The sequence below is a fragment of the Dinoponera quadriceps genome, unplaced genomic scaffold, assembly GCF_001313825.1.
Source record: "Dinoponera quadriceps isolate SergipeBrazil2010 unplaced genomic scaffold, ASM131382v1 scaffold1850, whole genome shotgun sequence".
NCBI classification, from domain to species: domain Eukaryota; kingdom Metazoa; phylum Arthropoda; class Insecta; order Hymenoptera; family Formicidae; genus Dinoponera; species Dinoponera quadriceps.
The window spans coordinates 539,091-565,593 of NW_014556042.1; the positions used below are offsets into that span (position 1 = coordinate 539,091).

The window sequence follows — 26,503 nt, forward strand, 5'->3', positions numbered from 1 at the left end:
ACGGATTTATTTTCGTCCGCGGTAGACTCGACGTCTTCGACATCGTCATCGCCGGTCGAGCGTGAGTTGTCGGGCCCGTTTCGGCGCGTCTATTTCCCGATCGGGATAATTATCGTCGCCACTCGCGACGTGCACGTAAGTTCGAGCCCGCTCGAAAGCTACGAGGACCTATAAAATCATTGAACCAGGAGGGATATATCATGATCGATCGTCGGCGGAAGGGACGCGTACTGATCTCCCGGTGATTTTCGCGCAAGTCTCGTCGTCGTCGCTGCGAAGAGATCGCGTGTGCTCGCCTCGCGGAGCACCGGCGAGGAAAGTTCGCACGTGCTTCTGCCGCAACCTCCCACCTCTCCGAGCGAAGCACGTGGTCGCCGCTAGAAGACTTCTTTCCGCTCGACAGGCAAGATCAAAAACGCGAGAGAGGTCTCGCGTTGTCGTGGCTCGTTCGCGCGCACGCTCCTCGAGGACACGGATACGCAAAAAGGGGCGGTCCAGAAGTGCTAGAAGTGCGTTTTTTGAACAGTGAGTAAAATTCTGGCTTTTCGCAATTGACAACGGCACGAGATCCTTTTCACGGTGGAATCACGTCCGTTACCGCGGAGAGTGAGCTCGTTTGTGCGTCGGAAAGAAGGTATCATATTATGCTACAAGAGAGGGCCTCTCTTTCGGCGTCTGTGGCAACGCCAACGGGCGTGAATAGCCTCTGCGGACTGCCTTGGTTAGCTGCTAGGTCAGCCGTGTAATTTCTGGGTCGTACGTAATTTAACGCAGTTGCACTTACGTCATGTGATTATACGGTTTCCGCGAGCATTCGCGCCGTATGCATTCGTTTGTTTGTTTCGACCTGTCCGCGGCTATTTAAAGGGGGACGATTCGCGTTCCGCTCCCGCGGAATTGTTTCACGTTGCACTGAATGGCCATTATAATGGCCCCGCCATTACTGTGTTACATATTCCGCACGCGAGCCGATAATAATCTTCAGGCCGGATGATTTTTCGTTTCGGGTATTTCGTGCACGCGCACGACTGTAAGACCCGTTAGACAGCCGATAAAACTTACGACGTGTTCATGAATCACGAGATAAGAATACGGATAAGGTGGAGTTGCAGGCGACATTTTTGTTAGATCCTCGAGAGCTGAACCGGTGATAATGTCCTGGCGCGTCCAGTTAGAAAGCAGCGCGCAGGAACTCGTTGAAGATTGAAATACTGTACTTTCTTCCCTCCCCCGTCGACGACGTTACACCCCGCCGTGAGCGAGCCAATTGTACGCGGCGACTTCTCGTATTTTCGTGGGGCGAAATTAATATTCGAGCAAAGGTCGTCGACTTGCACCCGGCCGTATTTTCCACTTGCGTCAACATCGATCGATCTCGTCCGGTCCGCTTTTCGCGATGCACAACACGCCGTTCACATCGGCCTTCGCACAGACCCAGAAATTTCCGAAAGCTCGACCTGATGTTGAGCGGAGAGAAAAAGACAGACAGAGAGAGAGAGAGAGAGAGGGAGATAGAGGGGGATTATGCGACGCATTTACTCTGAATAAAAGTCAGATAAAAACCGTGCACCGCGCGTTCGCCGAAGATAACGCGCCTGAATTTACGAGGCGCGGTATTACCCCGATTACGAATTAAATAAACGTGCAAGGGGAAAAAGTAAATGAAAAAAAAATACATGAGATTTTTACGCTCCAAGTTAGAAGTAATTCCAGTGTTGTAAGTGAAACGTCGCCTCGGCCGCATCGTGCAATTGCAATTGTCCGACGTGTTACATCCGCGACGTCGCTCGCTCGCACGCTCGTTTCATCGCTCCGGAAGCGGAGCCAGCGCGATGAATGAACGGCGGTCGGCCGCGGGATCTTCTCGCTTTATCGCCGACTTTTACACGGATCGATCGGCGATGAGAAATTATGCGCGATAAGGCACGCTCTCGAGCGTGGAGTGAGTGTGCGCGTTCGTGCGCGGACGACACTTGTCGCGCGAGTAAGCCGGAGTGACGCGCGCTCAGTTACCCTGAAGGATCTTCATCCATTTCAATGGATCGTCTCGTCGGAAGTATCACTCGACGGGTGCTTCCTATTGTGATAAAAGGCACGTGTGTAGATCCCGAGCGAATCGCGGATTCGCAACCCTTCTCCACAACTCGGCTGTGCGTGCGCCACCCGATAAGTCTTCTCATCGTTTGCTAACATTCGCTGGTGAATAACCGCCGGCGAGATCTAGCCGACGTAATAGATCCGATATCGCGCCGTATTATTAATTAATTAGCGCCTCCGGCGGCTAGAACTGCAGACGGCTATCGAGACTATTTATAATACCGCCCCACAGGCCGAAGGTCAATTTGTCGTTGATTTAAAAACCGCCGTCCGTCGCCGAGTAATTTAAACTTTGATCGTGCGATTTAATTAAAAATTATATTCCACGATTAAATGAAATGTATCCCGACGCGGCGCTGACCGAATTTAAAGATGGAATATTGGTTCCTTTTTTCTGTAGAAGATGGAATATCGATTTACCCATAACTACTCGTCCTCCGTGCGGATTAACATCGATTCGTATCTATCTGTAAATGTCGTGAAAAAAGCAGAGACGCGATTTCTCTATCCGGTCGAATTCTCGCGCTGCGTAAAATGAGCGATTTCCACGAAAACACTCGCCGGCATTGTTACTCAATATTCCGGAACGGGGCTCCCCCACAGACTCCTGTTTGGACCCTAATAATAGAGCGATGTTTGCAAACTGGTTGCGGAAGAATAGACGAGGATCTGTTCAGTATAATTCGTTCCCCGTGAAAAATGGAGCACGTGCCTCCGCAAACTTTTTTTTTTCCTTTTTTGCGGCAGGCGAACAAAGCGACGAAATTTCTCTATGGTCGCTTAGACGGTCCACCCGGACGGCCATCCCTCTCGAGTATCATCGTACCACGTATCATCGAGTGAAAACAGTCGAGGCGCTATTGAGTCCTTTTTTTAACTCGCAGGAACTTCTTTCCCAAAAATTCCCCATCCGCTTTAAGAGAAACGCTGCGGATGAGAACGCGAAAGTGTTCAACGCCACGAGAGCGATTCGTTCCCCGGGCGAGAATTCGAGATCCATTGTGCGCGAGGAACAGGGGGGGTCAAAGGAGCGCCCTTTATTAATCGACGCGATCTTTGTCTCTGGAGGGCGACCAACACGAAGGCGACAGCTGTCAACGAGGCGACGCGATGTGACGCGGCGGAAGGAAAAGCGCACCGTGAGGGAAAAAGTTAGGCGCATCGCGCACGATCGCGAGACGCAATTTGCCAATTTTATGCACACTTCGCGAATAATGATCGAAAGTAGAACACGTGACCGCGGCGTGGCATTGTTCGCGGCGCGACAATGGAATCGGATGTTTTGTCGGGGATAATAGAGCGCGTGGCCTACACGCTAATGAAAGGGTTGCACCTTTGAATACATCGAATGCATATATACGCACGTATCTAGGGCTCAGCGGTGCTCAGATCGCGAATCCCGATATAAAAGATCCGGGCCGACTGCGCACGATCGATACGGCTGGCTCGGCGTGCGAAATAGTCACTTTCTTTTCTCGCGAACTTCCTCCCGAACAGATCTACGCGTTTTGTCACGATATTATTGCGGTTGTTTGTTGTGCACCTCGCCGATAGAATCGCTCCTCGGCACGGTGTCGCGCGCGGGAATCTGAAAAATCTGAAAAATCCTCGACCGGTACCGCCCCGCTGATACCTTTTTTTCTCAATTTTTTCTTTTTTTTAATATCGACTTACGACGCGAGACATTTGATGCATGAAGAATCATCTCTATTATGCATATCAGGCCGGCGCATGCAAAGTGTAGCGATGCATGAAGGATTATCTTTATTATGCATATAAACCTCGATTACACCGGCGGCGCGTACAGGCCTCCGTGGTTCCTGTTTTGCAATAAGAAACAACACTCAAGGTTGCGGGACTATATATATATATATGTACACGCGGGGTATACGTAATGCATATCAATATCGAATGAGCACCGTCGTCCCTTCGCACGCGCGCGGCATGTCTATTAAACACCCTCGGTGCCGTGAGGCCAATGTCAGAGTTCGAATGTGTACTTTAAAACGTCTCGTAGAACAATGGGGGCTGCGCTGTGTCCAGGGTCCGCAGCGGCGAAAGGTGCCACTGCCATTTGCAAGTCCCGATTGTGCGTTATACGTGCGTGTGCCGCGGCGCTGAATAGAAGAAACCAAAAGTGCGATTACCATTGAAGAGCAAGGACTGAAAACTTTTCCCGTGAACAGTTATCTCTCACTGTCGCTATTACTCATTGTTGCCGCGTTGTAGGTCGAAGACGCATTCGCCGCCGCGTGGTGGAAAGCGGGCGTCGGCAACGAGGCCTAGTTGAATCTTCGCTGACCGGGTTATATCTTGGCGGACGAATCCCTTGTTCCTCGATATTAAAAAAGACATGTCGCGATGATGATGAAAATTGAATTCGCTGATTTTTGGTTCCCTCTATTTTTCTCTCTTTTGTGCATATTGTAAACATTTGTGAAATTGTGCGCGCGAGAAAGTTGGTTTCTTGGTTATCATGAATAATAAATTACTAGATATCGGTTTCGAAAGGAAGACGGAGAGATGGAGGGAAAGAGAGAGAAAGAGCTATCTTAATGACAATGTACACAACGTGGCTGTCTGTCTCGTGTCTGCTAAACGTTTTGTTAGCTGTCGTGTTCGAGCAGTGGCAGGCGATGTTTTGTCACACGGGACATATTATTTATTCACGTCGTCGCGTATTCCACGTTCTACATTTAGAATATCCCGTCTACGGAGCTAGTGAATGACTTCCGTTGGTGCGTAAACGTCCGTGCCATCAGCGTTTCACTTTATCTCGCTCTGGCTGCCGGGAAATCAGCGTGTCGTATGAATGATGGCTCGCTTTTGGCGCGAACGCAAAAAAAGAATAACTTCGCGAAGCTTTCAAGAGCATACGATATTTTTAATCTCCTTCCCTTTCCAGATATGTCGCGATTGTAGGAAAAAGTCGATATCAAATTCAGAAATAGGACAAACTGTTATTCGGAATCAATCTTATACGAGAGCTGCCTTCAACATTTCCGGAGATCGCGGGAGCCAGTCATGTCTCGAGGAAAGGCACTGTTTGCGTATGAGATTTCCGTACTCTGATAAATCTGGCTTGAAGAAGTGGTTACGAGAGAGACAGAGAGAGAGAGAGAGAAAGAGAGAAGTGGATGTGACCTGCAAATATTTGCCCGACAAGAGAAAAAAAAGGCGAACGTCCATGCGATATCCCGATATCCGAAATTTCCGGCGACAAAAACACTTCGAACGAGTCGCCGGATACGAATTATCAGATTATTTGCTTATTGATCCTCTTTTTTTCGCGAGAAACCGTTTTGCACGTAGTTCGTAGGTGCATTCTGATTCACGAGATTCGATAATATTTTATCTTGCAAATTAACGAAATGTACGAGCGGACGAGCACTCTTTGCGTCGAAGCTTTTGCAAGATTGAAGCAATTAAACGGGATTTCGCATTGTCCGTCTTTGATATCGTATTAACAGGAGGAACGTCGATTATTCTTGTTTGTCCCAGTTTACTATATATATTCTCATACATCACGTTAATATCGCTGTTATTGTCAATCCTTTTTATAGTACTTTGTATAGTACTATATTACGGAGTATAATGGAGTACCAAAGAAACACGAGAGGCTGCTTTTACCACTTCAACTCTGAATTATTTTGACACTCGGACGAAATCTACATCTGGCTGCAGTCACGTTGTTCATATCATTTTACCGGACATACAAGAATATTCCCGGTAAGAAACAGGCTCGACAGCCGACGTAAATAGACCGTCCTCCTCTTTTCTCTAGCCCGAGCTCTAATTCAAATCAACGTCACGATACTCGAGACACTTCTTGATAATTCGTGATCCAATTTCTCAATGGCTGTTTGGTGTCCGCGGAACAGTCAGCGTAAAGCCGAAATTTATTTTTAAACGGCCGGCCCGCGCAGGCGTCATGGCCAAGCTGGAAGCTCGGTGTACATCGTTGAAATTCCAAGCGATTCGCTTCCACCGCGCTCCGCTTTCCATCGAAGGGACGCTTAAATCAGCGCTGCGCTGTTTTGATTATTTTAGATTGAAGCACAATGTCCCAACGCTAATCGAGAGGTCTCGATGGTACATTGTTTCGATGGTTCACGAGGTTCGGAATGTAGAAAATGGTCATCCAATACTCGACGGCGACGAGGTGTAATTGCAACTTGAACTGTTAGCTTCTAAATGTCGCACGTTTGGGGCATGTAAAGTCACGGGACGTCGAAATGGAACACCGATCCGTAGGCAGACGAAGGGTCGACAGGTCGACAGTTTAGAAACGCTTTCTCTCTCCCTCCTCGTGCTCGGGTGCAAGCGGATCGTGCTACGGCGTTAGCCGTAGAAATGCAGCGGAGGGTAGTGGTGCGTCTCTTTGCGCCCCATTGACAGGGAAATTACATCGCGCCGCGTTGTATTACGTGAAACAGTAAACGATAATACCTCGTTCGCACGCACCGGCGGAATGCGAATTACGAACGAAAGAACCTCCCACGCGAAAATTCGTGTAATTGGTAGGGCCAGAAATTATATTCGAAGCTTCGTTGCGTCGGATTTCTCGACCTTTGACACGTTATATTCGAGTAATGAAATTTTGAAGTATGAAAATTCGTATATTCGAATATTCGAATGTTTGAATATGCGAAATTTCACGAATTGGAAAGTACGTGTGTTCATTTTGTGGGCATAGTAAATAGTATTTACTGTCTTAAAGAGCATACTTTTTTTCTTCCATTGCGTTATACCGTTACATATCATGGCAAAATTTGTATTTATTTAAAATGAAAGTTATTGTTTATTATTCGTGCTCTCTTCGTTCACTACTTTGTTTTAAACTGGACAAATGCAAAATTGAACTAGTGGAATACCTGCCCAAACAATAGATATGCCTAAAAAATGTCTTTTAGATTCTTTATTATCTAAAAGACGTCTTGGTAACATCTTAATACTATTTGAGTTAAATTGATACTCTAATTGCACAGTATTTTATTGTATTCCCCAAAATTAGTTCTATTAACAGCTTCGATATTTCGAACCTTCGAGTAATTCGACTTTGAATCTCGGAATTTCGTTAAATTATATCGAAGTTTCGAAGCTTCGAAAATGTTTAATGATTCTAGACCTAGTTATTGGTAAAACTCCAGTTATCGCTATTAATTAAATATTATCGAGGTATCGCTAGGCTATTATTGGTAGCTTTCAGGGTCGACGAACCAACCGCAGCCGCGTTGAAGATTTAGATATCGAGTCCTGGACTGGCTGACGCGATCGCGCGTAGGTGATCGATGAGGAAGTGCGCCGCGTCGGCGAGACTTTTCGCGAGCGCGCTATCGCGCCAAATCGGAACGGCACCCGATGAAACATGGGCCCGTGCATCCTGTGCACCGACTGCCGTACGTGGTGAAATAGAGCGATACGTCTCGTGCGTCTAGGTCTGCCTTGGTAGGCGCGGCGCGATTAGTTATCAGCGACGACCACCGAGGCACGAGATCCAGACGAACGAACCGGGCCGGATTTATTCATGGATCACGCGCCACGTGGACGGATAATCCCCCCCGGCCGGTGTGTCCACCTACTGCCGCCGCGACGTCGGCTTCTCCACGTGCTTTCTTTCGTCACGAAACCAGTCCCGCGAGCAGGCCGGCTTGCAGCAGACTCGAGTTAAATATCGTCGGCGAACGGGCCCCGCGACGAAAGGAAGGGACGGGAACGGGAGGGAAGGGGGGAAGAGGCTGCGGCATCGCGAGCGCAATCGTGGGCCGCAGCTGTCTGGAGGAGCGACCACTGGGTGCTGCAACGCGTGGCACGTGGCACGACCGATTTATTCTTAGCGCAGAATTCCGAGGTGCCACCTGAGATTCCTCCTCGTCGAAGGGATGGGAAACGCGCGACCGTCCTTGCGCGATCTCGTATCTGTCCGAGGAGATTGCTCGAGTAAGTCTCGGCGAACGATACTCGGACAGCACGAGAAGAGTTTCTCCGAAAGCACGATCGTATTGCTCGCGCTGAGATCTGTCGTGAAATCGTAATTGGGACTTTAATCAACTTAGAGCCGAGAGAGGTTTATCCACGGACGACGTCCGCGTAAATCAGACATTCCCTCATCCGGCTCCGCGCGATCAAAGTGTTGCGCGAGTGTCGTCCAAATTGGCCAGGGGATTGTTGTTTTGATCGCTGCATCTCTCGAAGTCGCGCGGGAGTAACGTCCGTGCTGGGCCAACCTCGACCCCTTAATGATCCTTATAACTGAATGACGAGGAGAAATGGTAGGGGCGTCAACGTCGGAGAGGCGAGGCGAGGAGAACGCTCACCTCGGTAATACCGGATCGTGACTTACATCGAGTTCTGGTCATTACCCGCGAAGTTCAAGCCCAAATGCATCGTGCATCCCGGGGGATTACGGGGTAAATGCACCTTGAGCATCGAATCCTCCTCCGCGCGTCGATTCATAATTCCACGAGAATTTATTACCGGAGCGAAGAAGACGAGAACGCGTCTTTCCTCCTCTGCTCTCGCGTTTCTCACCGAGAGCGCATCTCCTCTCCTCCTTTTTTCCTCTCCGGGCGCATTTCCGAACAAGATTCATGCTTCGCCCGCGTGCAAATACTTCGACGGCCGTTAATTGCCGCTAATATAAATTAGCGCTGCACAGCGGAGGCGCGGATAAAGATTCACGATCGCGTGGGAATCGCATTGGGGAAACTTTCGCGACGCGATCTCCTCCAGAACCGAAATTTTGGCTCTATTTAAAGCTTTGATTCTACAATACAGTAGGAGTTAAAACAACAAAATAGATTCAATTTTAATTTTAATGATATAATTATATTTCTACTTTGACCCTGATGATGTTTTAATTTCCGTTTTCGCCGTTTCAGCGAGCCAAAGCCTTCTCTTTGCAGATTTCTATTTTATATGTTGAGCAAAATAATCGAAATGGCCCACACACGTGTACACGCTTTTTAAGTATTTATACTTATATAAAGTGTGCATAAACATTCACAGCTTTTTAGATATTTTATTCAACATAAATATAAAATAGAAATCTAAAAAAAGAAAACTTTGGCTAAACACTGGACAAAGAAAATGGAACCCGTCTGAGTTTCCCACTTAAAATCGCACTTTGAAACATTGCACCTCTAATCCGAGTCTTTATAGATTTCTCAATCAGAATCCATCACTTTTTTTTTTTTGAAAATCGGGGAAATCGAAATAGATTCCAATCAGTTCCCAGAAGATTTTCTGCAGTTTCAAGGTTTTTATTAGTTTATAGGCCGTCTAAATAAGCCGTCTAAATAAGCGCAAACCATTCTCCTGTAAGAGCGTTGGAGTAGCATCGAAATTTCGACTCGAGCTTCGAGATGAGCGAGCGAAGAGGTTCGGCGTGAAAAATCGGGACGATTCATCCCCGACGCTCGCGGATTGCCGGTTCGCGCTCTCTCACGGCTCGAGAGCCACCTACGCGGAAAAACACGGCGGCGGTCTGCGAATAATGCCGGAAACAGAAATCTGCATACGACTCGCGCGCAACACAAATGATGCGCGTAATCGGGGGCGTTTTATCGGGGCGGCCGTTAAAGTGCCAGCTGGAGCCAAGTGTGCACGCTCGAGCTCACGTAGAAAGCTGTAAAAGAGCGGCGGACGCGCATAAGTTAGTCTTTTCGCCGGACGGACGCGGGAGAGCCTCTAACGTCGTGCCGGCAACCGCCGTGCGATAAATGATGACCGTATCGAAAAAGGGAAAGAGCCGGCCCCGTGCGGCGATGAGATACGACGGACAAATTGGCCGGTTGCTTTAGACGGCCACACTTGGGTATACGTATTCATAGCCACTTGACCTGAATGCGCCGGGGGGGGGGGAGGGCGGCGGGAGGGAAACGAGAAGGGGGGGCAACGAGTAGCCTAATAAAACGTAAAATACGGGATGTAAGTCGTATTTCACGCGCCTCCCCTCTCCTTGCGCGCTTCCTCTCGGCCGAGTGGACGTATCTGCCAGCTGTCCCTCCGTTTTACCGTTCGTCTTCCTGTTTCCTTCCGCGTGTTCCACCCGTCGACCTTCCGTTTTCTCTCTCTCTTTCTCTCTCTCTCTCTCTCTATCTCGCAAATCTGTGCGGGAGGCGAACGAAGATCGACACCGCGAATTGACGCGCCCACGCGAATGGGAATCGACGCGGAACGTTGTGAATCGCACCAACGCTCTCTCCCTCTTCTTTTTTTCAATTCGGATCGGAGCTGAATCGCTTTTGTCGTGAAAGCGAACGCGTCGAAAGAGTTCCCTGTGTGTCATCACGTCGCCGCGCTGGCGTGATAAAAGAAGTCAGGACGAACGATAAAAGAGAGGGAGAGATTCGTTCCCTCTCGGGCCTCGTACGCGAGTCAGCAAGCTCGCTCTGCGAGCGAGTCCGAGTCAATGTCCTAAATGAGATTCCGACTTCGGTAAATTGCGAGGAGGCGCGAGGAGGTTTATTCATCGACCTCCCGAATTCGGGCCTAAATTCACGTCTATCACGATGATTAATTTCGACGCGGGAAAGGACGATGGAAAAAGTTCGGAGTTCCTCGACTTGGTCGATTGCGCGAACGTCGACGGATTGATAGCCCGTGGAAAGGGGGGAGGGGGGAAGGAGGTATCTCGAGTCGCCGAATTTGCGTTTCGTCGGAGAACCGACGGAAAATAGCACGGTTCCACGGAAAAAGGCGGTGGAATAACAGCGAGATTCGAGAAACTCGAATACCGTGAGTTGAAATGAAACTTTCTACCGAGTGAACCGTAGTCTTGGCTGAGTAATGTAACGCGCACTCGTACACACACACACACACGCACACACGTGCATATATATATATATATATGTATATATATTCACGTGCAATTAATGGTTACGAGTTTAAAAACAACTTTGCGCGATCGAGTAACGAACCGCGGTACTACGTGGTATCGCCTGAAGAATGACGATGGAATGCTCCAACCGAATTTGTGAAACTCGTTCAAGCCGCGATTTCCAGTCTAAACGAAGAATGGAATTTTCTTCTTTCCTCTTTCCGAGATCTTTCACGACGCCCCCGAGTGTCGAGATATTAAGTGCGTTTAAGAGCCACGTTTCCTTGAGACGGTTTTCTCGGCGTCGCGGCGGATGAAAGAGTTCCCTCCCGTTTGGCAAAATTCCGCCGAGTGTTTTACGCGCATTTTATTTCAGCGGGTATGTAGGTGAGCGGCAACGAGTTTCGGGCTAACGATAGATAGATACCTCCGGTGTTCATTTCCCCGTCTTGTGTTTTCGTACCACAAGGCGGAACGCTCGTGCTAATGAAATCCGTTTGTGGAGCATTCCCCTCGCGAGAGCTGAGGAACGCCCGGGTAAAAAGGCGCTGGCGAAATTTAAAGCCGCCGTACACTACGTGCCATTTCCCGAACGCGACCTCAACGCGACCTCACTCGACGCTCGTCACACCACATCGGACGTCAAAGTCGCAGTTCAAGTTTTCTCTCTGCTTCTTATCCCGACGGTTTTTCCCGAACGGAGATTGTGTCGCGGGAGAATTGAATTTCCACGTACGATATACCAAGGGGACTGAGTCGCAGGTGTAATAAATACTGACAATGCGTTTATAGTTCGGAAAAGATGCACGAGCGGGACGAGAAACACGCCGGTATAGAGCGGAACGGCGCGCGATGGATCTTCCTTCTCTTTCCTTTCTTTTCACATCGCGCGTACCCGCACGTACTCGTGTGACACGTACTTCGTTCACGTGTACGTCGAGTGCGGTTTAATCATGTCTCTATCTGCTGTTTGTATTGCGAACCATACGCTGTACACGGTCGTTCGCTACCGCTTACACGGGATCCGCAGGGCGCGCAAAACGCTGAGAATCGCGGACGCTGCAATTATCTCCCGTTTAACATCGAACGGCCCCATCGTGGGACCGAGCTTAAAATAATTAAATCCCCAAGTGAGTAATTAATTACGTTACGCTGATAAGACGCCGCGACTCTAGTATAAAAGCGATCTTACAAACATGGGAGGGGGGAGGGGGGAGATGAGAAAAAATCCGCTCCTCGTTCCCTTACAGCTTCGGTGTATCTTTCGCCGTACTTTGCAGTTAAGCCCGCGTGTATCGCGTTATTATTTTACTCCTCGTTCCCGGCGCAGTGATAAAATTCTAATAGCGCGGTTATAGCCCGATTCTGTGTGCATTTCCTCTCGTGAAGATCGCTGTACGCTGGGGCCTCCCCCATTTATTTCTCCTTCCCGCCCTCTCGCTCGTCCCCCCTCCCCCCTCCTTCCCCCCGGTCGGCACGAAGCTTCTCGTCTTATCGCAAAAATCAGTAATTAAGTTACGTTTCCCTCGGTACTCGAACGTGCGATGGAACGATTTCGAAACGGCGGCCAACCCCTTTAGCTCGCGGCACAGCCATTCTTCGTGGCGAGAGAGCGCGCGGGGCATCTCTTATTAAATCTCGGCACGAAATTATTATTAAGCGTATACTATCCGCAGGATCCGCGATTCTTCCAGCCCTCGGCTTTGCTCGCGATTGCGAGCGCGGCTCTAGGCTCCGAGTTTGCGCGCACGGACTTATTAATTTCCGGATTACCACCGACGGCGGATTTCCGCCTTCTCGCCGTACAAACGCGACTCCAATTAATCAATATCGAACACAATTTCCTCAGCGGAGCTAAATGCAACGCGTTAAATTATAAATTCAGACGCGCGCCAGCCGGCGTTTTCGCTGGCCGCTTTTACCGCTCGCCCGTTCAATTAGCCGCACAGTTGCGACGCAAAAAGGGTCGTTTCAGTCTTGTTATCTTCGGCCCTGCATTTACAAAGAAAAAGAGCGGTCAAAGCGGAATTTTCAGTACGAAGCATTTTAACGACGTTTTCGTGCCGCTCCACTTTAGAAAGATAAATTGCAGAGCGGATGTTCGCGACTCGGTGCCCATTTTTATCAATATTCCAATATCCCCATGGAATATATTGTATTATCGTCTCGAAATTACGTAACAACGAACGAAAATGCAGTACGAATGTAACTGGTATTATCGTTATATGAAACTGTTATTTGTACAAAAAAAAGGGGGGGGGGGGGGGTAAAAAGGGAGTTTCGCGTTTCGTTTCGCTGCATGATCGCGATTCGCATGCCGTCCACTTTTACGAGCGTATTTTTCATACGAGAAGAATAATTACTCTTTCCTTCCCTCCTGCTTTCTCGCGTGATGGATCTTCAGTACGGCGGAAGCGGGTCGATGTATATAACTTATAACGCACACTTGGAACTATCCGCGGGCTCTATCCTAGCGCGATCGTTTTCACGGTACTCCCTAGCGTATCTCGAGATATTGATTTTGCGACGCGATTTGCCGGGATGCCCACAGCGCCGCACGCTCGGGAAATGAATCCGCGAGCGAGTCTAAGAGGAGGAGGGGGAGAGTAACGTGAGAAATCGCGCACTGCAGGTAGTTTTTGCGAAACTTATCTGTCATTTCGTCGATTTTCGAAAATCGGCCAATTTATTCGTCACATCGACGATGTTCGGATAACGGGAGAAAAGACGGCGCGAAGGAGAGAACGCATATAGGGAGAAAAAGGTTTCTTTGGATTTATAGTATGTGTGTTTCTTTGACTTGGATTTGTGTAATATAAATAATTTAATATCAAATATCATTTGAATGAAAATGTTGTTTCACTAGAGTAAACCATGTTGTTTGGTAGAAGAAACAGTATTATTTAGAGGAAGTAATATTTCGCTTTCAATAAAAAAATTTATTTCATTATATATTAAATGTTCCATTAAAACAAAGGAGATCTTTAATATTTTTCTAATATAGTATTACTTCGTTCAAATAATTTATTACTTGCGACAGCAATATTTGTAATATTTGAATGTAAATACAAAAGAAACATGTTATTTGACGTAAAAATATTTATTGTTTGAAAAACTAAACAATATTGTTTGTTGAATCAAACACTCGTTTGTTTTTTTTGCTTTATTCCAAAAGACAAATTTGTTTCAATTAAACAAATTTTATTAAATCCGAAGGATTAATAAAATTTGTTTAATTGAAACTTTTTTCTTCTTTTTTCTGTAGGAGAAAAACAGAATATAATCGGTCGATCCGATAACGAGCAAACGAGAACGGAAAAGAGGAGAAAAAACCCTTCAAACTGCGATGGGTCGATAATTCGCATGATTAATCAAGACTCGTGCGGAGCAGAAAATATTTGCGTTGCTCGCCCTCGTCTTATTCCTCCTTATTGATTTTCGCTGATGTGTTTCGCTATCACTTCGCATCTCCTCACAGTTGATAACAGTTGAAACGACCGCTCGCTCGTCGGAGAATATTTAAGATGCATTCGTGACTCGCGGGCTCATCGATAGCTCTCGAAGAATATATCGTAGTATGCGTACATTGTAAACGAATTTTGTTTGCATGCGAGAAATAAGTACCTGAAATATCTGATATCGAGCCGGTCTTAATCGTATTGGCATTGAGAGTTATTATTCTCTTCGACTCGCGTTACCTCTTGTAGGTGTCTTTCAGCTCGCGCAGGGAAACAACTTCGACCGCTCGTGAGGCAGCGTGCAAAATTTTGTCAGGTAAAACCAGTTCGCCGTAAATCACGAAAGGCGTGAACGGTACGACGGCGGCTATGAACGAACGTCGGTATAATTCACGCGATTGCGCGATATCGGAAAGACCCGGAGTGTTGCCGGGTATCTAACGTCGTCTTAAATATTACGCCGTGAACGTGGGGGCACCAGTGACAGAGAGTCACGGTCTAAACTATCGGGGGATTCGATCCCGGTCGTCAGGTGTGCATAAATAAACAATGAAAAGGGTACGCCGGATTAAGCAGATCCGATCTCTTAATGGAGAGTGCCCGACGATGATTTAGATAGAGTCATTTCACGGCGACTTGATCGCCTAACGACTTCGTGACACCCGGCTCGAGATTTTCCGTTTCAAGGTTACCTCACTCCCCGTCCACTATTCTACGCCGTTCGCGCACACATAATATATATCCGCACGCGGCCTACGATCAGGTCGTGTTTAATTTGACTACTACGAAATTGTAATTAAATTTAGCGAGAGCGATTTAATTTGCCGACGGCGCGCGGGCGTTGATCTGTCGCCGTGATTTGTGTAAAAAGTAGTGAGAAACTTGCAACGAGAGAGAGAGAGAGAGAGAGAAAATAGCAAGTGCTGATCCCTCTCGTTTAATTTCAGGACGAGCTTTTCGAAAACGCTCTAGAAAATTCGCCGGTATTAAGGTCGACGTCCATATTGACGAAGGTCCTCGAACAATAATGGTCGGTCGTTAAATCCGAACGAGCGTAATAAAGCTCGATACGCATAAACCCGGGTTATCGCGCGTTTACTCCCGCACATCTCGCCAAGTTGATCGATATATCTCTGCAACATGCGCGCTCCGTCGTGATCGTTCGTCAGGGCGCATCGCAGGCGAACAATTACCTCGTTCGTTCGGATATAGCGTGCGCGCGATTCGATATCGCTCGCACTTTCGCGCACTTAATGCGCCCCCGAGGCGCCGGTGTCTTTTCATTATTCGGTCCAACAAGCTCGGCGCGATAACCTAGATGACAGCTCTCACAGAGGCAGCATCTCTTAAGCCGCTCTCGCTTTACTACCTAGATGACTCGCTCGCCCAACGCTAAGATAATACAAATGATTGACGGTCCACTCTCGGTCCCGAAAGGGCAGCTAATAATTCTACGGTCAGTAGACTGGAAGAGAGGGAGGTAGAGTGGGCGAGTGTATTATCAGCCGAAAGAAAGTTTCGCGATAAAAATATCACCGGTACGAAGGGAACTTGGTTGTCGGGGGGGGGAGATAAAGAGAATAAACGAATCTTCCTTCGCAACAGCGAGGTATCGGAGGACGAGGGTAGAATAAAGGACGGAATTGTAACTGTCGAGAAATGTATACGACGCGATTAAAGGGAGGAAGAAGGCGATAATTGCACGCTCCGGAGCGGAGATTTAGCAGCCGACGCTCGTATCGTATCGACGACGGTATCGTTAATCGTCGTTTGCATTATGTCGCAGGTAACAACGATACCGGACGAGGGCGAGGACAATTTTAAGATGCCCAGAGCTTCCGTGGTACACATGACATCGACGGCGACGAGACCGCAGCACATGTCACAGGTACATAATACACACACGTGCAGTCGGAAGTATCGCCGAGCGAATAAATCCGCGAACGGCCGTGCGCTTCCGTTTCGGGCAAAGGGAATTTCGACGGGCGTCTCTCGCTCGTCGAGTGCAGAATTATGTGAGGAAAATATATCGCGGAGATTTGTACGCCGGCGATATAAGAATGGCGACCAACAACCTGTCGAAGCCGCGGCTCCTAATCCTCGCGGCTCGTAGTCGGTAAATTTATGATGGCCGTGAGTATTTTTACTCCGCGTGTACGCGCGACGTATCCTCCAGCAATTTGTACCGCGCCGTCGCGCATCCGGACGGAGTTCTTAAATAATCCCGGCGGGTGGAGCGATGAATCTTTTCTCCTTGGCAAGGGGCCATATTGATATGCAAACACCGAAGATAGCACTGAGCGTAATTGAGTGGTCCGGTTTAAAATGGATATCGAGCACGTCGGAGGTCTTTCGGAACGGGAAGAGAGACCGTCGTACACCCACATACTCGGTGTGCACTTAACACACAGCACCATCGGCCGATCCCATCCTCATAATCGTATAAGCGGGACGACTTTTGAAGCTCGTTTTCCCTCTTTCTTCCCACTGACTCTCTCTCTCTCTCTCTCTCTCCCCCCCTTTTTCTCTCAGCCTTCTCTTTCTCGGGATTTCATCTCTCTCGCTTTCGCCCATGGTTGACTAATAGTTTTAAGCTAATGGCTCCCTCGGCTAACTTCGACCCGGCTGATGCACATCTCTGCTTGCGGAACTGCCGAGAAATTCGCACGGCTCGATGCAAACGAGCTTTTAACGTCGTGTAAGAGAGAGAGAGAGAGAGAGAGAGAGAGAGAAGAGAGATAGGGGAAAAGGACAAAGAGAAGTGGGAACGCAGAAGAAACGTGGCGCGAGGAATGCCCAAAAATAATATCTCCAGAAGCGATTCCCGGGGGAGCGCGAATTTTTTCTGTTCGCGAAGGGAGAGACGCCTCGTCGCACGATCGTGTATTTCTTCGGCTCGTTAAGATCCCTCGGTTGTGTCGTTGATAGAAACCGCTCGCCCGGTGGCGGCCGAATGTCGCGGTACGGCTCGTATAACCGCAATACATCTCGTAAACCGTAATTAATATTCCAAATTTTCGCGCTACCGCCAACACAAACGGGAAACTTATCGGCGTTCATTACCGTGGCCACGTTTTCCTGAATGTGCTATTCATCGCGAGCACCGATAATTAGTCGAAGAAAGCGTCAACCAAGCGCTCGTAAACTTATGTCCATTACTACTGTTTGCTCGCGCGCCGCATTACACGAGTAATTAAGACTGACAGCATCCGATGTGTTCCACGCGGTTTTGCTAATCGAAAGATCCGTTCGATAATCATCGCTTCAAATCGAAATGATCCAGAAAATCATAGACGGACCGGTGACACAATCAAGCTAACCACGTCTTTGTCGGTAAAATAGTAACAGTATCGTTTACTAATTAGATAATATGTATATACACAGAGAAAAAAAATTTCTTCGAATTTAATAAAATTTCTTGATTTGAAACAAATTTGTCTTGTAGAGCGGAGCAAGCAAACGAATGTTTGATTCAACAAATAGGATTGTTTGGTTTCTGAAATGATAATTATCTTTACGTCAAATAACATATTTCTTTTGTATTTTCATCCAAATACTACAATGGTTGTCACAAGCGATAAATTATTTGAAGAAGTAACGCTACGTTAGAAAAATATTAAGAAACCTTTTTGTTTCAATGAAACAATATCTAATATATAACGGATTGAATTTGATTTTATTGGAAACCAAATATTATTTTCCCCAAATAATAATATTTTCCTATCAAACAACATGGTTTACTGTATTGAAACAATATTTTCATTCAAACAAAATGATATTTGATATTAAATTATGTTGTTTATCTTAAACATACCTAAGCCAAACACATATATTAAATCCAAAGAAACCTTTCTCTCTGTGTAATATGTGTATTATATGTGTCTCGTTACTTCTCTACTTTACTTATATCTCATTAAATTCTCACAGGAAAGGCTGTCGTGTCAGCCACATAGCTGTTTGCCTCGCCTATTGGTACTCTATTCAAACAGGTTCACTCTTTACTTTTATTTCCTTAATTTCGTATTATGCTACTTTTCTTATCAGTTTGTTCGAGACCAATAAAGTGAATATTATTATTATTATTCATTTAAAATTACAAAACTGGCGGTTCGGGTCCTCCCGTTTCACCGAATAGACTCGTAGCTCGATATAACGTTGTAATTACAAATTTCGATAGCATCAAATGGAAAGTGGGAGCTCAGTCGTAAATTTGTCTCCATGAAGCCGAGCGTAGTCTTTATAGCCGCGCGCCAATTAATCGATAAAGGCTCGCGGGAGTTGCGTCTCGGATTGCGTTGTAATTTTCGCACGGTCGCCTGGACGAGAGAAATTCTAATTGTAAATCGGCGGCGGCGGCAGCAGCGAAACGACCCACACATTATTGTCTGAGAACGAAAGAGAGATATCGTCGCGTCTCTCGCGACGACGATAGAAAGGTTACACACGACGACACGTCTAATCGCACAAGACGACCGTTTACGCGCGCTCCTAATGGCGGGCGAGATAATTGAAAGTGCATGCAAATTTATGTGGGATCGGCGCCGCGTGAAATTCCTTATCGAGCACGCCGTCGTTTCGATTCTACGAATATGAGTTACGACGGGTCGGCGGGTTGCGTTCAAGTCGCACTACCGGTGCCTTCGCGCTAATTGCACGCGCGTACATTGAAATTGTACGTTCACATCGACGAAAGGTCAGAGTTTAATGCGCGAAGTATCCGCGCGAAGTCTTATAACGGGTATCACGAGTAATGCGGTTTTATGGATCAGTGCGGAGCAGTGTTGCGTATTTACGGGGCGAGATGAAAGATACTCCGCCGTTTAACATTCACTTAAACGAACACGGATTGAGTAATTAAGTACATATCAAGAAACTAGTTGCGAAGGAGAATTATTTCGTAGTACAGATCGTACAGGCTTCTCGGGTTGATAAATCGGGGCTAATACGGGGCGACAGATAGTTTTCTTTTTGTCTCGACAAAATGCGCTTTCGCGGCAAAAACGCGGGATATGCGCGAAATAAAACTGACGAAAAAAAAAAGTATGGGGATTGAGGTATCCGCGAGAGAGAGGAACTGCACTCGGAGGTTTACTCGCTGCAGAAAACGCGCATACTGCGCGGGGATATTTCGCGGTAGATTTTCTTACGTCACTCACCACGCCGTATAATCTGAGATCTTGAGCGTGCATGCAGGGACGGACGGATACAAGTCGAAGAGCGAGTAAGACACACGCGGGGTACGGGACATAAGAAGCTTACGGAGATGTCGAAACGATCGCTTGACTTGACGTCTCAAGTTTGACGGATCGACCGGAGAAACTCGCCAACTTATACCAGCAGGAAGATGCTATTGTTCTCCCGTTCCGACATTTCCACATCGATATTAGAAAAAGGAAGCTCCTTCGCGAAGCACGGCGATTCCGATAGTTGCGGAATTACAGCGACTATTTACCGGAAAAAAAAAGATACGCGCACTTACGGTCGTGTACACGAAATGCACACGAGGAACTTGCGCCCGTTCATTGTCACACGAAGGATACATGTAGCACCGATGCACATGCCGCCGTGGTATTTTGAAATAGCCGTTGTACATGTACACGCGTATGTACATAAGCGCGGGCCATGCGAAATGTTTAGTATTCCTCGCGAGAGACCAAGCCCAGCTTTCAATTTGCGGCTAGCAATTTGTTCGTCGGTTGCACCCTGCGGGAGCGCAAGTACGAATGTATACGATACGCGCGCTCCAGGTGTACGTGTGTATTATTGAAGCGTCATGGCCCGCACGACGGGTAATATAAATGTATATTCCCCGCTTTTCCGTTACTCAAAATCATACGTAATCGCGAAACGCCGTTGGGGATCCGATAAAAAGAGGAAAGGCAGTCGGTGATAAAGAAGAGAGAGATTTACATTCGCACTTCCACACCGGCGAACTTTAATATCCAGCGGCTGGGAACGTGAAACTCTGAAATTGGAAATTTGCGCTCGCTCGCTCGCTCGCTCGCTCGCGCGAATAGAAATATCCGAAACAAAATGATCGCGCATCATTGTGGAAGTTACGAGTCTTTTCGACGCGGCGTAACTCCGCGATCTTTATAGAGCGATACGGGGGCCCGCGGAATGAAGTAAAAGGAATACACGCATAAATTGCGCCCGGCCGCCGACGTAAATGAACGAAGTTGACGTTCGCCGGCGTTATGCACCGCGTTCCTGCATAATATCATATAAATTCTCCGGCGCTCAACGTGGAAAAATATTAAAGGCTAATTCATGCGTGAGAGAGTTTTCCTGAAGGAATTTTTCTAATCCCATCGGAGCTCGTTTACCCAACTAGGTCCTGGCGACCCTGGCATTATCTATGGGAACTCTATCTTCCGGGTTGGCCAAGGGCTACACGTCGCCAGCGTTGGACTCTATCTTGGATAATCAACGGCCGCATCTTTATCAGTCGTCCAACAATGACACATGGTAAGAATGTTCGCGCGCGTGCGTTCGAAAAGTACAAATGACTACTAATGAGACGCGATAATTAACCCCTTCGCTGTCAGCACGTAAATTGCACAGGTGGGTGCCCAGCATTAACTAATAAGTCAATTGTGACGAATATATATGTGCAAGGGATTTTTTTCGAGGTAGCTGAATAAGAAGCTGCTGTTAAAATTGATAGATTCAAAAGGGGCTGATTCAACATGGCGAATAATAAGATGAAAATATAGAAGAACACAAAATTATTTATCTCTTTTACTTAAACCTCTTAATTCATATTTACATTTATGCTTATGCTCTTTTAAGCTCGGGCAATAACTTTCTCAAAATTCATTGAAAATAATGATTAAAATATAAACACTTTATTTCGATAAAATTTGTTAATGAAATGTAACTGTGACAATTTTATTAATTTTTTATGTAGTAAATATGTTAAATAATATAAACCTACTGACATATGTAGGCATTTGATTCAGAAAGTGTTTTTATAATTTAACGTTAATAAATTCATTCATGACACATATGTGTGTCATCGACAGTCAAGGGATTAAAAGACACACCGATGCTGATGATAATTGACATGAATTCATTGCACAAAATAACCTTGGACACCTTGACCAGAACTCAGTCTGTGTTCCCCGCGGATTTTCCGCGCGTTACGCTCCTGGTGGCTAATTTCGGGACACAAGCAATGTGACAGCATGCAAACTCGACTCGGAAGCTGTTCGCAAATAATAGTCGACAGCCAAGACGCCGCGGCCAAGAGTGATTACATTTGCACCTGACGTCTGCCTACGCCACCGAACAATGCCCAATAGATCGAGGCTGTCCGGTCGGGTGGATTCGCGTCGTGTCGGCCGATAATGGCGCCAGCCAGCGCGATCGTAATCACGTTTTCATTTGTCGCAGGTCGGCTTTCTCGGTTACGCAACAGGAAGCTTCGTGGGTCGCTTCCCTGTCCATGCTGGGCGCCTGGTTCGGCGCCATGATCGGCGACTGGATAATGAGGAGAGGTCGGCGATTAGCTCTACGTGTGACATCCTTACCCTTGGCGGCTGCTTGGGTAATAACAGGAGTCGCGCCGTGCGTCGAGCTGGTGTACGTCACCAGTTTCATCGGTGGTCTTTGCTGTTCAGTCATTACCATGGTGGCACAGGTAAGATTAATTAACCAAATAACGATCGATTCGATATTAGGCTTGTATTAATAATTACCACTTAAAATTTGTCTCATGCGAGATACTCAGATTTGAACTCGAAATTAAATTTGAGATTTTCAGTTAAATCGCATGATATACATTGAGGGACATTGAAAATGTCCCACCCGGAAGGACCTATCCGATTGGGTTCAAAATTATAAAATACTATTCGGCTATCATAGGGTAATTTGGGCCATCTTGTATGAATCCGCAATTGTTTTACCAGTGAACTGGGAGATCACTTGAGTCTTGAGTCTTCTGTCTCTCTGTTTATCAAATTTCAATCCAATCAAATACGCTTTTCTGGATAGGGCGTTTTTCAATGTCCCTTAATGTATCATATCGTCATATCTAATCGCGATTCGTTAAAAAAAAAACTCACATCTTTGAATTAAAATCTAAGTATCTCACTTGAGACAAGTTTCAAGTGAGAACTATTAACACGTGCCTTAGACGCCCGATTGATTTGTCGCACGAGTGATTTTCTTTCGTCAGGTGTACATATCGGAAATCTCGATGCCGGGCATCCGGGGATGCTTGTCGGCGATGTTGAAGGTGCTGGGTCACGTCGGCGTCTTGTTGTCGTACATAGCCGGCACATACCTGAATTGGCGGCAAAGCGCGCTGCTAGTGGCGGTCGCGCCGTCGATGCTCTTTTTGGGGACCCTCTTTATACCCGAGACACCGTCGTACCTCGTGCTGAACGGCAAAGACGAGGAAGCCGCCAGCAGTTTGCAGTGGCTACGCGGGGAGCACGTTGATATACGACACGAGCTGCAGGTGATTCCAAAACTCGCGAAAACGAGACCACTGCTTCCCGATGCTGTTCTCGCGCATCTCGCGTTACCGGGCCTTCCCGACGTCGAAAAGTCGGTCGACGTATAACGATCGCGCGCGGTTTGAATAATCACTATTATTTCTCCAAGTTGTGACAATCGGCGGTGTATTTCTAGGTGATCAAAACGAATATTCTGGCGTCGAGGGCCAAGCAGTACGAACTCAGCTTCAAGAACAGCGTCTTCACGCCGAGACTGTACAAACCCATCGCAATCACGTGCGGTCTCATGTTCTTCCAGAGATTCTCCGGCGCGAACGCATTTAATTATTATGCGGTTCTCATTTTTCGTCAGACCCTGGGCGGGATGAATCCTCATGGAGCGACCATAGCGATCGGATTTGTACAACTGTGCGCCGCGTTGCTATCAGGTACTCAGTTACAAACTTGAATCGCGAATTATACAAGCAATCTACACGGAAAAAAGGAATTAACTGCCTATATAATACAACTGAGAGAGAAATTTAGTTGCCAGATTTCATTTTTAGGAGCTAAAAACTAAATACGAGAACAAAACAATTAATTAAATTAACTAAACTTCAGTTTTATTATAGAAACAGATAATTTTATTCGTGGGAACTAATTCTTTTTATTTTTCATGTATGGTAAAATTATATAGACTTAAAGTTTTTTTATCTTTCCTTCTCTCTCACCGAAAATACCGCGTTCACGAGTGCTCTATTTAAACGAGAGATCCAATTTCGTCGCAGGGTTTTTGATCGATATCGTGGGAAGGTTACCACTTCTGATAGCCAGCACCGTCTTCATGTCCCTCGCGCTCGCCGGTTTCGGCAGCTACGCGTACTACGTGTCGCAAACGCAAAATCTGGGCTACGTGGATTCGGCGGTCGTGGGTCAGCACGACTGGATACCGCTGCTTTGCGTGCTCGTGTTCACGACCGCCCTCGCTCTGGGCATATCGCCAATTTCCTGGCTATTGATTGGCGAACTGTTTCCGCTGGAGTACCGCGGTCTCGGCTCCAGCATTAGCACGAGCTTCAGCTACTTTTGCGCCTTCTTCGGAATTAAGCTTTTCATGGACTTCCAGCAGGTGAGCGTCTCACTCCCGTTTTTTACAAAGTACGGAGATGAAGCATTTTGACTTCGAACGTGAGAATATCTATAGAGACGGGCTCGAGACGAGCGAACGCTGCGTAATGTCTTAGAAATTCGTCTCGTTCGAGACATCGCTACTTATTCGCGGCCAGAATAGCGTAAAGCTTACGCAAAAACGCTACTTTCTTTCAGACTCTCGGTCTACACGGAGCTTTCTGGTTTTACGCCGCCGTGGCGGTGTGCGGCCTGTGCTTCGTGGTCTGCTGCGTCCCTGAGACGAAGGGCAAACAGCTGGACGAGATGAATCCGGATTATGCGCAAGCACGGTAGTATAAGGCCTCGTTGACGGGGGGCCTCTCGAACCTCGAAAAGGCGAACAAGCCTTTACCGGGAGGTGCTTATCCGAACGAACACGATCCGCGGGATCTGTACAGCAACGAGGCACCGCCATCGTCGGTCGTGCCACCGTTGGTCGCGACGACGTCGAGCGTCGCGATGCCGTCCGCGCGCGCCGCTCACCGCAAGTTGTCCGACTACTGCGGCATCTTCGCCGAGAAGACCAACCGAATCGGCCGGAACGTGGAGAGCTTCATGCAGTCCCGCGGCTTGCTGCCGATTCGCCGCTCGTTCGACGAGACGCCGCGCGTCGACGTTCCCAACAGCAACGGCGACGTCGTCCGGAGCGACTATCCGCGAAGCGAGACACGGGACAACCATCGTCGCCGAGTTCCGTCGCACCGTTACGAGAATCACGACTACGAGCGATCGCCGAGAAACAATCGCAAGAAACGCGCGGTGTGCTCAAACAGCGCGTATTCGCGCGGTAACGCGAGCTACGTCGATCGTTCGCACGAGACCGAGCCGAGGCGCTCCAGGAGGCGCGAGTACGTGGCGGATTACGACGACGAAGACGGCTGGCGAAGAGACGTGGCAGCGAGAGGTCCGAGCGTCTCTAAGCCGATCTTGAGAAACGGCATTAATCATGGCAGAGACGAGAGGCCGTATTACTCGACCCTGCCGCGGCGCAGCAGGACCATCAACTTCAAGGATCAAGCGTGCGGCTTCAACTCCCTGGAGAGCGGCCGACGCGCGTATCCGAAGAGCCTGCAGGATCTAACGGATTTAGAACTCGACGACGTCACGTATCTCTCGTCCTCCCGCGGCGAGACTGAGAGATTCGACGATTATCGTCGACGCAGGGATCATCGGGAGAACGAGCTCGCCTTCGACGACGATTACCTCAGACTCTGCAGGAACTTGTCGCGATTGGATAAGTACTCGCGAGGCGATAGGTACGAGCCGGGCCAGGTGCACTACGAGCGGGAGTGCCGGACTTTCGGCAAGGACACCGTCGCCTTCATTTACTATAAGACGTGCTACTTATGATCGAAAGAGAAGGGCGATAGGAACGAGCGAACGCGAACTCTCTCATCGATAGACCGTCCATCGATCCGCACGGTTCACGATCTCACGCAGAAATCGGCCCGGGTCTCGAGTTTCCCCCCCTTGCCGGTGATGCATTTAACGAGCGTTTTCTATTTGTAATCAAGCGAAACACTCACGGGACGGCACGAGTCGGCGATTGGTAAATTTATTCGGTAGCGAATAGACTGTATTACGGAGATCTCTTCCTTTCTCGTCAGATTCATATCTTCTCGATAACATATCTTTAGATCACGAGGACGCTCGCGTTCAGGGTGAGTGAGCGAGACCCCGTAGAGAGAACGATTGGAGTAACCGACTACTAAACAAATTGCCTTCGTGTCTGGCTTTAACGATTATAAATCGTTTCTCGACTGATAATCAAGTTATGTCATTGAGCTTTACATCGTTGCTCCTAACGCCTCTAAAGAAAAAAAAGCGTGATATCTCTTTTAGAAAGTATCCTGAAAAGAGTTTGGTTGATTTTCAATTTTGTATACGATATTGTTACGCCCGTTCGAGAATGTCTAATTAGCCGATGCCTCGCCTCTTCGAAAGGCATCTTTAGAGACCGTGAATAACTGTAATCAAAATTGGTACCAAATAATATCTAAATAATATAGCGGTGAATATAAAATCTATCGTGAAATCGTAGCACGAATTTTTCCTGGCTAACCATAACGGCTAGTATCGTTTCTCGGAGATATCATGGCTTTCCCCCCCTCTCGATTATGCGATTCGCTAACAAGTTTCTGATAACGAAGCTCAGCCGCGTCGAAAGACAGCATTTTCATACACCGTGCTTTCCACGAAAGCGCAACGATACTTTACGCAAATAAACATGTACATATACTGTATATACCGCGAGTAAACGACACCAATCGAGTTTTTAGAGTAGACCCGATAGACTGCTCGTAGACTGCCGGTCGATCTTTCTGTTAAGCGATCGATGTGTTAAGGAATACACGATTATTTGAGCTGCTGCGTCTTCGGTCGTTAATGACACGCGAACGAATGTATTTCGGGAATATCGCGTTTTGAACGACGGGGAGTAAAAACTGTCTAGCGAGAACAGTATAAAAAAGGACGATTGAAGACGACGGTAATATAACCAAATACTTTGTGCTTGG

At 47.5% G+C, this 26,503-nt stretch overlaps 2 protein-coding genes across 5 annotated transcripts in view; one reads left to right on the forward strand and one right to left on the reverse strand.

The window, feature by feature from the left end:
• The window catches only part of LOC106746474 (facilitated trehalose transporter Tret1-like), a 61,114-nt gene extending 36,569 nt beyond the window's left edge, over positions 1–24,545 (forward strand). For both annotated transcript variants that reach the window (XM_014623096.1, XM_014623097.1), the window contains exons 2-8: positions 16,163–16,264; positions 20,711–20,844; positions 21,772–22,018; positions 22,556–22,840; positions 23,014–23,266; positions 23,606–23,946; positions 24,144–24,545. In XM_014623096.1, coding sequence (XP_014478582.1) covers positions 16,163–16,264; positions 20,711–20,844; positions 21,772–22,018; positions 22,556–22,840; positions 23,014–23,266; positions 23,606–23,946; positions 24,144–24,281 — 1,500 coding nt within the window. In that variant the 3' untranslated portion in view covers positions 24,282–24,545. The remainder of the gene's footprint in view (positions 1–16,162; positions 16,265–20,710; positions 20,845–21,771; positions 22,019–22,555; positions 22,841–23,013; positions 23,267–23,605; positions 23,947–24,143) is intronic.
• Positions 1–26,503, reverse strand: part of LOC106746475 (mediator of RNA polymerase II transcription subunit 20) — a 139,138-nt gene that overhangs the window by 64,473 nt on the left and 48,162 nt on the right. The window lies entirely within an intron of this gene.